Genomic DNA, 15,635 nt, shown 5'->3' on the forward strand with positions numbered 1-15,635 from the left:
CTTCAGAGAACCTTCTTGACTGACAAGCTCATCTTTAATACACAAACCAAGCTTAGAGTTTACCTCTTATACCAGGCTTCTAGATTCTGGCCATTTTCCTCTGTCCCTGTCATCCCTCGGATGGTCTTGGGCTCCAGAGCCACTAAAACTACTCAAACTCACCAATCCTAGGTGAATCGTGTGCCTCACCCTTTTATTTCCACAGAAACCACAACAGGGACTCTTACCCATTATCTCCCCTCTTCTTGCCCAACACAAATGCTCCCTGCATGGCCTCACATAGTATGTCAGTTGTCTCTCTGTTTGGAAACTACAACACACATAGTTTGTAATATGCTGTTCTCACCCTAATTAAAAACATAAACCATACGTAAAAAATGTGCCCTGTGTTGATGCATTTCCGGGCCTACCAACGGAGGACCATAAAGTCTTCCCTGTGTGGTACTTTTTCTACAAGCATCTGTCTGTACCAAACCACCCACCAACAATTCTTTCTCTTGCCTCCAACTCCTTGGTTAGCAAAAGCTTTCCCAAATGTACCAATAATGGCTGCAGCCGCCTAAGGAACCCTGGTGACCTGTGAAAATCATCCCCATAATACTTTGCAGAGTCTCTGTACAGTGTGGGAGCACTACCCTGGCAGGGTCTTGGATTTCTTTTTGGTAGGTGATGCTTCAGTCTTGCTCTCTCCTTTCTGCTTAGTGTTCTAGACCATGGATTAGAGCGGCTTCAGCACTGTACAGGGTCAGCTCGGAATCCAGGAGCGGGACCAGGCTGGCTTCCTTGCCAAGTTATCCGGCACACTGAGGGCAATCATTAGACAGAGGAGCTGTACCTTTTCTGCACATGGACATTTCTCAAGATTTACAGTGGAGGAAGATGGCAAGATTCTAGGGACAATGACTAAAATGGAGTGACCAGGGGAATGTCAAACAGGTAGATCTTCCATACAGAGAACACTGCTCCAGATTAGAGGGCACAGTGTGAGGTAGTCTGGGTCTCTGGAGAGATGGTCATTATGATTCTATGTTTGATGTGACTAGCATGGCACAGAGAGACACACAGGAGCCTGCGGCTCTAATGACATCCACATTGCACAGCTGGGGCATCTAGAGCAAGGGTGAAGTGACAGGAAATACAATCTGAAATGAACTTAGTCCCCCTCTGCCTCCAAGGCTTAGATCTCACAGTCAGAGTTGTGAAGGGAGTTAGATCTGTGAGTATGGTCTCTAATGCTATTTACCACTTACTAGGTACCTCTCACCCACTGAGCACCATGGGAAAAACCACAGAGACCATTATTCCGTGAACAAAGCAAGCGACAGGGCTGAAATTACCATGATATCTGGAAGACTAGAGATGCCAACCAGCTGTTTTAATTTAATCATTGAATCAGCAGGAAAAGATTCAGAGGTTTCCAAGCACTGCATCCCTGTAGCCTGGAATGCTAGTAGGTATCCAGGACAATGGTGTTACCTGTTAGTGACAAAGTCAACAAGATGTTGCTTGAACATGAGGCTCCACTTCTTAATTGTATTCATCAGAGATGCCTTGAAGGGTCTCACATCTACTCGCATCCAGCCGTCAAACACCTTGGTGGGTTCCAGGCTGACCACATCTTCATATAGCTTTTCATAGGAGTCTATCTGGTCTTTGAAGTGATGGAGGAGGGGTGGATTCTCTGGGATGCCATCTTCAGCATGGGCTTCTATCTCTTCAGGTGTGAGGACATGCCCATAGAGCAGAAACTGACCAAGGATCTCCTTCCTATCCTCCATGTACAGATAGGAATACTGGCTGAGGGTGTTTCGATAGCCCCAGCAGAGGCTCATCACACTCTGCACCCTCTCCATGAGCACACTCCGCAGGCTGGCTAAGTCAGCCATGTCCTCTAGGTCACCCTGGGGGAGTGAGACAATGGCACGAAGGTTACACTGGGACTTGGTGGGATCACTCAGAGGTGGAGGAGGGCAGATGGTTGTCCTTCCGGTACCTGATAGTGAGGAGAGCCACTGTGCGGTGAAAGCCGGGGCACCAGGGATGGCACAGCAAAAATGCTGGTGACAAGACTCTGGACGACGTCATAGAAACCTCCCTTTACCCCAGAGTCCAGGGAGGGGTGGAAAACTAATTCGGGGGTGACAAGGTTGAGCTGTACTTCAAATATTGGAGTGAGTTCAGGCTTACACTCTGGAAAACAAAGTGGCAGAAGGACGGTGACTGGGCAAGTGGGCAAGGCACCATTTCCTAAAACCTGGACTCTAACATTTCTTTAGAGTGCAGAAAAATACAAGTGTAAATTTTTGCCTATAGAGGGGAGGGGGCCAGCCCTGAGGCGTTTCACCACAGGGAACTGCTGACATTCTGAATAAACCTGTTCTTGTGTGGGGCTCTCCTGGGTGTTACAGGACATTTACTTTTCTTGTCTTGTCCTTGAAGAGCACACTCCAGTGACCGACCAACCCAAGCCATAGAGCAGAAAGTTCCCATCTACATTCTCAATACCCTGACATGGGGTGATGCTGCTTCTCCTGAAGAAAAGACTAAGTTACCAACCGCACAATCCCACGAGCATCCATTTCATGAGTGGGGGTCTGCCCACCCACATCCACGCAAGACTGAACAACAAAATGCTACAATCCCAATTTTTCTGTTCCTTTTTTCTAAACATGGGGCTGACTTTAATTCTGTAGTCTTGCAGTGATAAAAATTTTAAAAACAGTATAAATAATTCACAGATTCCTGATTACTTGCTAGACAAAGTTGCCTGGCTAGATTTAAGTCAAAATACAACATGGAGCGCAGTGTTCTGTGCATAAGACAAATACTTAACATTTTATCAGTAACCACCGAGTGTCATGTGCTTCTTTTGACAGTATAAATAAATGGGGAAGAGTTGTGGGTTGGATAGTGTGGGCAAAGGAGTCTCCTGACTGAACCACTGTCCTCTTAATGACTAGAAAAAGAGCTAAAACTGGGTGTGTAACCAAATTACCCAGCTCTATACGGCATTATGTGATTCCCACTAGGGTAAAGTGGGAAGGGACCCTAGAGGGGCAGATGAGCATTTGCTATATATTCCTTTTTCCCTTTTCATAGAATACAGCTTAGATGTGATGTGACTCTCTCAGCCATAGAATGAGGCCAAGGCCGTAGAGAATGGCAGAGCTACAGAATCAGAGCAACCTGCCCCAAAATGTCATTTCTCATAGACTGTCACTTGGGCTGGGTGGGATTCTTTATCCCTTAAGCAACATTTTGGACGGAGCTTTGGTTAGCATAGGTTGGGTATTCATGTAAACTAAAGGTTACAGGGTCCTCAAAGACCCATTTTAAGACTCAGATCTTATTTCCAAAACCACAGGGATCAAATCACAAGTATGTATTGTGGGACTCAGGAGAGTTTCAACAAGCATGTTTTAACCTAAGGAAGAGAAGTTTACCAATAGTCTTGCAGGTTTGATCTCGGAGGAGAGCTTAAGGAAAACAACAACAACAGCAACAACAGCAACAACAACAACAACAACACAAACAGCAGCAAAATCCTGTGGAATTCATCCTGAATAAGTTGGACATCACTTGTCTGAAATGCTTGGGGCAAGAGGAACGTCAGGCAGCACAGACAGCCTGTGGAGCATTCCTAATCCAACATCTTAAATGGTCTGAAATCCAAAATGTTTAGAGCTTGGTTAGTATCTCAGAGCATTTCTGACTCCAGATCTCTGGCCAGGGATTCTCAGTGTGCAGTCATGGTGTATTGCACATCACTGAAAAAAATAGTTAGTAGATAAATCTGCATGTGGTTTACAGCATTTTTAAGATTTGAAAGAGTATTGGAGGGCTATGGGACTTTCTGATCATGTGCCGGCCTGAGAACTAAATCTCTATGTCAGATAAAATGCAGACATCATTATTACAGGAGGAAAATGGCCTGGCTTCCTAATGGAGTGGTGGGGGTGTTTCTTGGTGGGGTAGATAGCAATGCAGCATGATCTTTATTTGAGATTTGAGCAGATTTGACAAGAAAGTCAGCCAAAGACATAGACTTGCTTCTACTTAGGGAAGCAAAAATGATAAAAATGGACTAGTTCACTGCCCCCCAGTTAGCCAGTATCTGTAAAACGTGTGTGTGTGTGTGTGTGTGTGTGTGTGTGTGTGTGTGTTTGGAGACATGGTCCCCAAATGGCCTGGGATTTGCTATGTAGCCCCTGATGGCCCCAGACATACATTTCTCCTGCTTCAACCTCCTAGTTGCTAAGATTATAAATATATACTTCCACACTTGGGCTTAAATTTTAACTCTAATGCTTCAGCTCAGGTGGCTATAAAGTCACTGTGTTGCTACAAAGTATTTACCACTCAAAGAATTTAGAAGGACTATAGCTTGAAGAAAAGGTATTCCTCTGTTTTCTGAACTCTGTAGAAGAAACATGATGCTGGTGATCACGGAGAAATACTGCCAGCTTCTCTCCATCCTTTTGTTTACAATCTCATCTTCTATCAGAGGGGAAGTGACACACCAGACCATTCCATATCAAAGTCAAATAGCCACTAGTCAAGGATGGAGACACTAACCTGAGATGCCATCTGTGGACTTTGCCTGTAAAGTGGCTCTGTCTTTGTCCTAGGTCTAGTTGAGGACAGAGTAGGAGGGTACCCAAACTTCCAACATCATGGAAGTCTGTCCAGTACAGTAAGGAGAGAGCTGCCATGTCGGTAGCTGAGAGTTACTTCATGGGTTTCAGTATCGGTGGTTCATGCCCCCAAGCTCTAGAAACTAACATCCCAGAGTGTATTGCCACACTTTATTTGGAGCAGCCCTGATTCCTCTAGGTACCACTGCCATGGTGTTGTTTATTGCAGATGTACTGAGTTGAGCACTGTTCCTGTCTGCATCTTCAACATAGGCACCTTCCTTCACAGGCTGAGTGTTGGGATTCATGTTGGCCTGCTAATGGTATCTCTGCATTCACTTTCTGGACTTTGTCAGACCTGACATTAAATGCCCATCTTACTTTGATCCTCTGCCATCAAAGTATTCTTTGGCTGGTATAGTTTGACATGTTCTTCAACATGACTCTTTCTAGACAGCCCAGAATCTACCAGAATGTGAAGGTCTAATTTAACTTTTAGCCTTGAAATTTTCTGCCCTTTTTATCTCACCATTTACTAGCCAAGTTGAACTGCTATAAGATTTTGACTTTGTGCACCTTACAATAGTTTTTCCAGCCTAATTCAAAGCCCCTACCTATTTCTAATAGATTCAGAGACAGCTCATCACCTTCTTAACATTTCTGAGAGCTGTCATCTCTCTTGCTCCTCTTCTCCTTTTTACACATAATTCTGTCCCACTTTATCTGGCCACTTCAAACCTTCTGTGTTCCTCAAAGGCCTTGAAGGCACAAAACATCCCCACTATCTGCCCAGGAGTCAAGTGTGGAGGAAGGCATTATTAGTCCCCACTTCCCTCTGCTCCAGCCACCCCTCTCCTGAGCCTTTATTTTGGTGGAGTTCTCCTTTTGCTTTTGGCATGGGCCATATGATATTGCAGCCTGCTGTGATGTTTAGAGTTCAGAATCTTTCTCGTTGAACCACCTTTTGCTGACTATCACTCATAAAATACCCCAGCACTTTTGGCTAACCTCAACTATATATATTTTTTTTACTTCCATACAGCATGTACTGCTACTGCTATCGGCCCTGCCAGAGTCTGTAGCCATTAATCAATAGGTACCAGTGTTTTCCAGTAGATATTTGAGAGAACACTCAATGGCAAGGAAGAATCCATCTAACAACATGGAATCAATGTGGTTCACGTAAGAATTCCAGATGCTGGATTCTGGGTCTGCTGCAAACAGAACCAGGTTCTCCTACAGAAGAAAGAAGACAGGGTATAAGCCATGTTGAACACAGGAGAACTTGCAAAATCACCAATGGGAATGTACAACAAAAGCTCTCTGCAAAGGCTTTGCTGTTACCTGTCCTTACACTCTGTTCCATCAAAGAGGGAGAGCCACTGTTTGACAAGAACATAAGTCCATTCCATGAAGAAGATGTGGGGTCATATCTGTCCCTGAAGGACAGGGTCTGGCTGTCTTCTCAGGGAGGATGCTGAGAAATGCAACACATTGAGTGTTTTGCCAACTCTCACTGCTCACACTCCTGAGAGAGGCATATCAGAGCAGGAGGTAGAGTAGGTAGAAGGATGACTAGGATTCAGGATTGCACAGTATGTCCTAAATAATTCTTTGATGAGCTGTGCTCTGTGGTTGGCATCTGATATTAACTAAAGGCCTTTCATTACACTGAGTAATTTAGAAAACAAACCATACAAGAAATCTCTCTCCCCCCACCCCTCTCTCTCTCTTCCCTCCATCTTGGCCCCTCTTCTCCATCTTTCTCCTCTCTATCTCTCTTCTTGACCTAGGTAGGGTACACTAAGTATCACCATGGTAACAAGGTTTGGACATCAAGGAGAGGGAGCCTAAGCACTCAATGATTCTCAGCACAGAGACAGCCATCTGCTTTTCATCATTTTCATGTTTATTAAGAGTTTACAGCTTCTTTCCAGGGAGCTGATGTTTTCAGAAGAGGCAGCAAGTAATCCAGAGAGGTGACTCTCTGAAGTGACTCATACTTACCCCTTGAGGAAACACTTCCATGTTACAGATCCCACTGGAACGTAATGATTTCACGATCCTGCTTTTAAGTGACACAGTTCTAAAAATTTTAAGATGCATTACCAATGCCTTTACATCCTAAGTAGATTTAGGGTTTTCTTAATGACTTTAAACCCATCATTATGCAAATTATACTATGTGATGATGTGCAGTGGCTTGCAGGTGCCAGAATGTATGTTTTACACCAAGTAACTGCTAGGCTTATTTTATGCAACAAACTTCTGTTTCACTAAAGAAAAAGTCAGATGTAGAAAACAGAGCAGATTTTGGAGTTATTAGACAAGACCATTGTAGTTGTTAAACAACCATTCAACAGAAAAGCCAAGTACATATTGCATACACCTGCAATTCTAAATATCAGTAGGCTGAGACAGGAGGATCATGACTTCAAAACCAGTCTAAGTTAAACAGAGAGACCCTCATCTCTAAAACAAAACAACAACAAAGCAAATAACTAACGAAAACTGAAATATTTTCTCAAAACTGATACAAAGAAGAAGATCCAAAGAGCTTGCAAACTCCAAGTGGGGTGATTGCAGGGAAAATTCATTTAGGCACAAATTGAAAACTGAGAAAAGATTAAGCATCTATTAAAAGCAATGTGAGAAGAGGCAATATATCACAGAGAAACAAAGACACAATTATGGCCTGCTTCTTATGAGACACAATGTGGGGGACAAAGGCTAAGCAACAATGAATGAGATAAAACAAGACTTCACAGGATTCTATATCCAGTAACGCTGCCGTTCCAAAACCAGGTCAAGTCAGGGCACGTTTCATCCAAAGCTGAACCAATGTGTCAACATTAGGCCTGAACTCCAAGAGACTAAAGAAGATTCCTTAGGTCTAAGAGGGTATGGATAGAGGCACAGATCTACAGTAAAGAATAAAAAGCATGACATGTGTGGGGAAAAAGAGAACACTATCAGTGTTTCTAATCTATTTTATAAAAAAGATAAATGAATCACTTATGATGTAATCGCTAATAGAGTTCCCTATTATTTTCTTTAAATTTGTATTTATTCTTGAATATTTCACAAACGCACATAATATATTTGAATACACCCACTCCACATTGCTCTTCCTCATTTCTCTCCCACTCCTTTCAACACCTTCTCATCAATGAGACTTCCTCCTACTTTTATATCTTTTTTCCTTAAAATTTTAGTGAAAAAAGTCTAGCCAGTATTAAGCATATTGATGACTGGATGTGCTATTTTATTATATTTAATATATTGATATAACATAGATGTCATTTAGTGATGGTGCCTTAGTTTTGCTCTCTATTGCTGTGATAAAAATATCCTATCCCCTTCTCCAAATACAAAATAAGCCCCCCAAAAAACTACCACCACCAACAAAAACAAAACACCCCTCCAAGCCAATGCAACACACACACATACAGACACACACTCATCCATGTGTGAACTCACACTCACACATACACACACATACACACACAGACACACACACACACACACACACACACACACAACCTCCATTGGATAATTGTGTGAAAACCAAAGCAGCAGATACCTGAAACAGAACAATACATTCACAATCAAGTACCAAGAGCAATGAATCCATGCTTACACACCAATGCTCAGCTTACTCTCTAAGGTTCATGCTAGGAACCCAGCCTGTGAAACTTGAGCCATCCACACTCAGGGAAGGCATTTCTATCTCAAATAACCCGATTAACAAAATTCCATAAAGGCTTGCTCAGAGGTCAGCCTAACTGAGATCATTGCTCTTTGAAACACTGAGTCAAGTGATTACCCAAGCTGATTATCATGAGGGGTGGGAGTTAAGTGAGCACGCACTGTCCAAGGTCTCTACACCTTAGGATAAAACTGAGTCCAAACCTACATCAGCTCCTAGCAATGGAAAGGCAATGATGTAAGAGCTCTAACAGCAACTGAGTTGTCAAGAAGATGCTGAAAATTATGTGTAAACCTACAAGGGCGTGGACACAGAAAATCAGAGGGGAAGGATGAAACAAAACCAGTGGGAACACAACAGAATTAAATTCCATTATCTTCACACTGCACATAATCAGTCCAAACCCTCCAACTCAAAGGTAGATTCGTGAGTGTTAAGAACACATTCCTTGAGCCTAGAGAGAGAGAAATATGTCACAGCGGTTAAGAGCACATACTGGGCTCATAGAGGACCCAAATTTAGCTCTCAGCATGCACTTCAGGTGGCTCACAACCACATGTAACTCCAGCATCTGGGGATCCAGTGCCATCTCTAGACTCCATGAACACCAGTGTACACACCTACAGGTGGACATACACATATACAATGGAATATTTAATAACTAAGAAATTATCAATGTTTTTTCTGTAGTACTGGTTATAAAGAGACATTTTTTGGCTGTAGAGAATAAGTATGTGGAAGGTTCGAATTTGGGGGGGAGAGGCAATGCAGATAATAAAAATAATAGGAGTAACAAATCAAGAGGGAAGTTTATATTAGGATCAGAAAAATGGCAGACTTCAAGAGGAAGAAACATCATTGGAAATCAAGGGGGACTTTGACAAGGATGGTACAGTCATTTTATCAGGGCATTATGATGACTGTATGCCAACAGAGCTCACATGAAAAAGTTTGACAAGACCAAAGGATTAAACAGATATATCTAAAGTCACAGAGATTTTGATATTCTATCTGTACCAGTTGATAGAAAAAAATAGACATACAAAACCAGAAAGCATTCTAAAGAGCCTAATAGAGCCATCATGTCTTATTCGGAGGATGCCACGCCCAAAACAGAAGCAGACATTGTCAATGTCCAAGAAATCCTCGCCAAGATAGTTGTGGTCTAGGATGTGGAACAAGTCTCAGGTATTTCAAAGTATCTCTCTGATCATAGAGTTAAATTAGACATCAATTCCATTAAAATATGCAGAGAAGCCCATGTAAGGGAATTAGAAAACAAATTCCTGAATGACTGTTGAATAAACGAAGTGATACAAGGGAAACATTTGAAGCCAATGATGACACAAGGCATGAAAGCAACAAACTGCCAAAGGAGCATCATCAAAGGAAGAAGGAAGGGCCTACTGCCAAGGCACTCAGTTTCTATCCTGTGAGTCTAGAAAAATATAGAAAAGCAATGCATCCTAAAATTACTAAATCTAGGACCAGATGATGTTTTTAAAACTCAAGTAAGAGTTCTTCATCTTTTAAAGGCAAAAATTAGGAAATTCTCCTCCATGTAATCGGTCGCCATTAATATTTATAACAAGGCATCTTAATTGCTCTTCAGACCGCACTTGTATAGAATGGTCATTTAAGCCTGGAATGAGTCCATGGCTTTTTCAGTAGTGTTGGGATGGTGGTCATTCATATCCTTCCCACTGTTCACAGTGAAGCTTCAACTGTTGATCATGGGACAGGAGGCTGCCCTGACTATAGTACAAAATCATAGTCTTTGCTGTATTAACTGTGGCACTGAAAATTCTTTCTTCTTTTAATCAAAGCCAGGGATGCCATGGCACTCTCTCGTCTCTCTGGGCTCTTTGGAGGCAGGTCATAGGATAATGCAGTAGAGTCACACAAGGCTGTATGGGCAGGGGTGGGTGGTTAGTGTAGTGGGTGATTGCAGATTCTGTTTTGCCTTCTCCTTCTAATTTGAGGAGTTAGGTGTAAGACTTGAGTTAATTTCCACAGTGGTAACACTGGATCCTTGATTTGGGGGCCCTATTATCTATTAGCTTTAGTTATATTATATTAGTCTAGAGTTTCATTCTTGCCCACAGAAGACTAAACGTCTATTGATTATTCTAATACACCCATTCCCTTTTAACATTCAAATACAATACACTTCTTGGTACACTGCCTAAGTGGCTAGTTGTTACCTGAACAAGAGCATGAATCTTAAGGCCAGATTCCCTGATGAGATTGTAGTATTTTTCCACGTGATCCTGCTGATCATCCAGAGAAAGGGGCCATTCTTTTTTCCCATCTTTTCTCTTAAATATTGGAGACATCCATGTTTTCATGATGCTTTGAATCTCTTCCACGTTGTCTTTCGTCTTCTGAATTCGTTGTTCCAAATCATGAATACTATTGGTCATTTCCATGGCATAATCCCAAATTCCTGTTCCCCAAAAGAAATAGAATGAACCAAAATGACATATAGTGGTGGCAAAGCATGTGCTATGAGTGACAGGAATTTAAGCCTACAGGCTTTAAGAGACTTTTCTGCATAGGTTAATTCTTTACCAGCAAAGTCTACTCCTTTCTGGTTGCATCAAAAAGCCAGTCCCTCCCATAATTCAGATTATACAGGAAGACAAACAAGGAAATACGTAGGTGTCAAGAACATAGAAATTGTCATAATTACTAGGGAATGTCAGATCAATTTGATGATCTTTTTTGATTAATCATGTTTTTTTATAGTAACATGCAATGTATTGTATGTTAAACATACAACATATTCTGGGTAAAGTCCTAACACATTTAATGGAATATTCTAGGACATTCATGAGTTGACTATGGTCTTCCTTTAAACTCTTAGTTTTCTAAGGACATTACTGTTAATTGCTTTCCCCGACCCATAATTCTTTACACTTCATTTAAAACTTTATGATGGATTTGAAAAAAAGAAAACATGGCTAGTCTTACATGATTTGGATTATACATATGCCTTCTGCCCTCCCACAAATGCAAACTCTTTGGTGGTAATATACCGCATGTCCCCTCTTGTCCCTAGTGTTCCTCATAAGTTCACAATCAGCAGTAACTAAAGATTTACTGGCTTTAACTCTAAGATGCCAGAACAGTAAATGTGTTGTTTTCTTCTTTCGCTGTGCCAATATCCTAGGTTAACAACCTAAGAGGAACGAGAGCAATCGGTGTTCTCATGGATAAAATGCCTAGCATATGCAGGGGTACCATAGACAACCTATGAGTATGGGTAGACGAGTAGACAACCTTGTGGTATGCGTTATAGAGGGTTCTAAATTGAGAACTTACAGTTGAAGAGGAGGAGGAGGAAGATGGACACTCCATATTTCCCAGCTTGGGCATATATCTGAGAAGAGGTTGGATTTGTGTATGCAACTCAGATCAGGGTCCAGTTGGATAATGAGGAGGTCTTTTAACTTCACTGGGCCTTTCAGTGCCCACATTCCTTTCTGACTGCAAGTTGGTCCCCCTTACCTTCTGTTTGCCAGCTTAGAGTCTCCTCTGCAGCTCTCAGGCGGAGATCAATATTTTTCAGTTCGTCCTCCACTAGTGGAAATTCCACCTCCAGCAGAATTTTTATAACCTTGTTGTACCAATTTGCCATTAACTGCAAGTTGGCCACAAGCTGGCGATAGAATTCCCTGGAGGAGAACATGGCTGCTGCAGTCTCAGGGATGGGTTTCACATCAGTGGGCTGAAGATAGTTCATTTCTTTCAAGACAGAAATCAGCTGAGGAAAGAGGCAAAGACAAGTCGCATTTGGTCAGGATCAGCAAAAAAGCAGCTGTGCCCGTGAAGGATCCAACAATCTTGGGGGGTCTAAAGACCTCGGGCCTCTTATTAACCTCGGTTCCCATCAGTGCCTTATGTGCAGCATCAGGGAAGAAGGTTTAGAAGAAAGAAGATAACTTGGAGGGAAGCTAAATGGCTAGAAGTATAAGAAGGAAGAGCAAGAAGAGAAACTGAGAAAGGAGCCCCTACCCCCTAAGTTCAGATTTTCTAGTAGCATCATTGTTGTTTCAGGCTGTGTACATATCAACCTCATGATGTTTCCACCATGGCAAGGTCATTTAGCAATGTATTTCTGAGGAAGTGTTCCTGTCATTATGCAAATATTTGATTCCCTACTGTACCAAACCAAATGCATTGGTCAAGCTTAGAGAAATCATGAACATGAATAAGAAAGCGGTGCAACCTGAGATTCATCCCTCCCTCCAAAGAGAGTGCAGAGTATAAGTCCTTTCAAGTAGTACAGAAAATTATTTTAAAAATATCTCTGGACCCTTGAAATCAGTGGAGTCAAGTGAGCGTCTCTGGGACCCCAGTGCAAGTTACTGTCACCCGGCTGACCTGTGAGTTAAAGTTGACAGAGAGCTGCTTTGTGATGGGGTCACGATGCAAAAGTGGTAGGGAGAGATTGTACTGTGACTTCTCGGACACTGTCTGACACCAGTCCTCATAAAGTCTTCTCTCATACCTGCAACAACCAGAGACAACAGCCACCTCATAAACAGGCTGGAACCCCCAGCTCCTGGCCCTGCTATGTAGTACAACAACCTGGAGAAAGAACTAGTGTCTGATCTAGCCAGGATGAGCCAGCTCTTTTAGGGACCCATTGATCTTTGAAGGTGGTTGGAGACGTAATGTTATTATACACTGTGTAAAAATTATCCTTTTTTATTATTCAGATGCTAATTTCTCTAGCCCAATATCCGATTTCAATCAGCACATGACATTGTAATGCTCATGGTAAGAATCTCTTGTTTCAAATGTGTGCAAACACGCTCACCATTTATTCTATGCCTTGCCAATAAGAGTGTGTGGGGGGGAACCAATAAGTAGGCAATAGAAAAAATATGGTGGGGCTTCTGCCAGCCAGAGGAGGAGGGAGAGAAAGGGAGAAAAAGAGGAGTCACCACCAGGAAGGGGTCCAGAGAGACATCATGGAACATGAAACACACCTGAAGTCTACAGAGCCAGGCCAATACAAAAATGCACATAGCTCAGTGATTTAGGCTGAGACATAGCCAGATTAAGTTAGAAGATTAGGGTAGGATAATGCCTAGTTATTGCACTTTTAATTTGCACATAAATCTCAGTCTCTCCGTGTTGTTATTGGGGAAACTAGTCAAGATAAAGAAAAACAGCCACTGTATTAATTTACTGCATACATTTCTAATAACATACGTTCTTTTACAGATGGCACTGCTGAGATCAGAGAAGAATAGAAAGATTTCAGTGATCTTTGGGAGGTGAGAATGGAAGGTTCTTGTGAGCCCCAAGGACATATAGAGAAGATATTGCCAACAACTTCTCTCACACTAACTTTTGAATGGCCTGTGGAATCCATTATTCAGTAATCACACATTGACCGGGTACATGCCATACACTGGGCTTGGAGAATAAATCCATGAATCAATAACTCATGATAAGCACAGCTAATGGCGAGGACCACAGGAAGACCAGTATATTAGGACAGCAAAAAATTAATCTTAGACGGTTGCCATGAGTCTTGGGCTCCAGATGGCAGGAATAAGGAGATCAAAGAAAGTCACATGTGAGAGACAATCAAGTCAAGGCTGAGTGGAGGTGGTGGGATGGATCCCAGCAGAAGCCATGGTGAGGTATGGAAGTGAGAAACTGGGAATAAGTGTGGATGGTACACTGGAGACTAAAGGGAAGCAAGGATTGGGGAAGGATGGAAACCCCTGGAATGTTTTCAATTGCTGGCGCTACAGTGACATTTGTGGATTTTGCTAGTATGTGTATCGAGGGACACAAACAAGGAAGGCTGTTGAGGAAGCTGCTACAGTAGGTCAGTCTGGAGCAGATGTAGCTTTTTTTTTTTAAAGAATCCAGTGACAGAGACAAGGAAGAGAAAATATACTTTAGATATTTACAGGGTAAAGGGGTAGACGCGTGGGTCCTGGCAGTAGAGAAGCCATGAATCCATTTGTCTAACCCAATGGCCAGCAGTATCAGAGTTTGAGCTTTTATGCCTATACCCTGCTCTCTGGAGCCAGGAGAAAGAGCAATGGCAAAAGCAGAGTCAGGGCCATATTGGAAGAGATCCTGGGCCTCTAAAAGATTCACTGAGCTGCAGCGCAGGAACAGTTATGGGCACATATGCAGATACCATTCTTATGTTGTCTCTCTATGAGGATTCAGGACATACTTGTGAACTCAGTTCACTCCATGCAGCATAAACCTTTGCTTTCTGTTCATTTAGCAGCAACTGGAATTCTGGGCTTCTCAGCACCCGCTCATTTTTCAAGGTGCACAGACTAGGAACATATTGGTGTCCAAAATAAAGCCACATTCTCCTGGAGAATTTTTTCTCGGGGCCCTGTAATAATGCACTCACAAATAGCTGGGCTGTACCATAAACTACACAATGAGATTTGACAGACAATCTGCCCTATGAACAGCAAGAGGCATGGGTGTGGGGGTGTAGGAGTGAGGGGGTAGAGGGGTGTGGGAGTGAGGGGGTGTGGGGTGTGGTAATCTGAAGGAAAATGTAATCCCAGATGCTGCTTACTCTTCTAGTAGGGAGAGCAAATCTTCATATTTTTGTGTCATTCGCTTTCCTTCAGCAGATTGCAAGCACCTATCAATCCGCAAGAAAGGAGAAGAAAAAGACATAAAATTAGAAAGGCCAATGTTACCAGCTAACAAATAAACTTCAAGAAGGTATTGATAATTGGGGGACTGAGGCAACAGGATCACGTGTTCCAGGCCAGCCTGGGACAAATATAGGAATCGTATGCATCTCAAGAAATAAAACAGCAATAACAAAAGACAAACAAACCAGAGATGGAGCAGCTTTTGGGCTAGTTTCCAAAAGGCCTTGAAAGAGATTGCATTCTCCTCCCTGAACATCCTCCACCGGCCACTAGGGGGCATCCACACTTTCTAAAATTTCAGGCCTTGCTCCAAATGGCAGGGACAATGTGATGTCTATTGCTGTGTTTCCACTAACTGCTGTCCTAGCTAAGCTAGTCATATATACACCAGGTAGGTAAGTTTTCACAAAATATGAATAAAAAGAAAGTTGAGGGAGTAAAAAAAAAGTCTAGGTGCTATCGTTTTCTGTGTATAAAGAAAAAAAATCCATAAAACATTACGTGTATGTATATGTGCTTGTAACAATGCTTCATATAATAATATATAGGTAATAGATAAATAATGATCAGTAGATAGACAGACAGACAGACAGAAAGACAGACAGACAGACAAACAGACAGAGACTCCCTTTCC

At 42.3% G+C, this 15,635-nt stretch overlaps 1 protein-coding gene across 2 annotated transcripts in view; it reads right to left on the minus strand.

The window, feature by feature from the left end:
- The window catches only part of DNAH9 (dynein axonemal heavy chain 9), a gene marked incomplete at both ends in the record, with an annotated part of 315,299 nt that overhangs the window by 251,461 nt on the left and 48,203 nt on the right, over window positions 1–15,635 (minus strand). For both annotated transcript variants that reach the window (XM_080922531.1, XM_080922532.1), the window contains 7 exons: window positions 1,477–1,901; window positions 1,994–2,190; window positions 5,735–5,870; window positions 10,547–10,788; window positions 11,853–12,108; window positions 12,729–12,855; window positions 14,917–14,985. In XM_080922531.1, coding sequence (XP_080778657.1) covers window positions 1,477–1,901; window positions 1,994–2,190; window positions 5,735–5,870; window positions 10,547–10,788; window positions 11,853–12,108; window positions 12,729–12,855; window positions 14,917–14,985 — 1,452 coding nt within the window. The remainder of the gene's footprint in view (window positions 1–1,476; window positions 1,902–1,993; window positions 2,191–5,734; window positions 5,871–10,546; window positions 10,789–11,852; window positions 12,109–12,728; window positions 12,856–14,916; window positions 14,986–15,635) is intronic.

The sequence above is a fragment of the Micromys minutus genome (assembly GCF_963924665.1).
Source record: "Micromys minutus genome assembly, chromosome: 10".
NCBI lineage: Eukaryota > Metazoa > Chordata > Mammalia > Rodentia > Muridae > Micromys > Micromys minutus.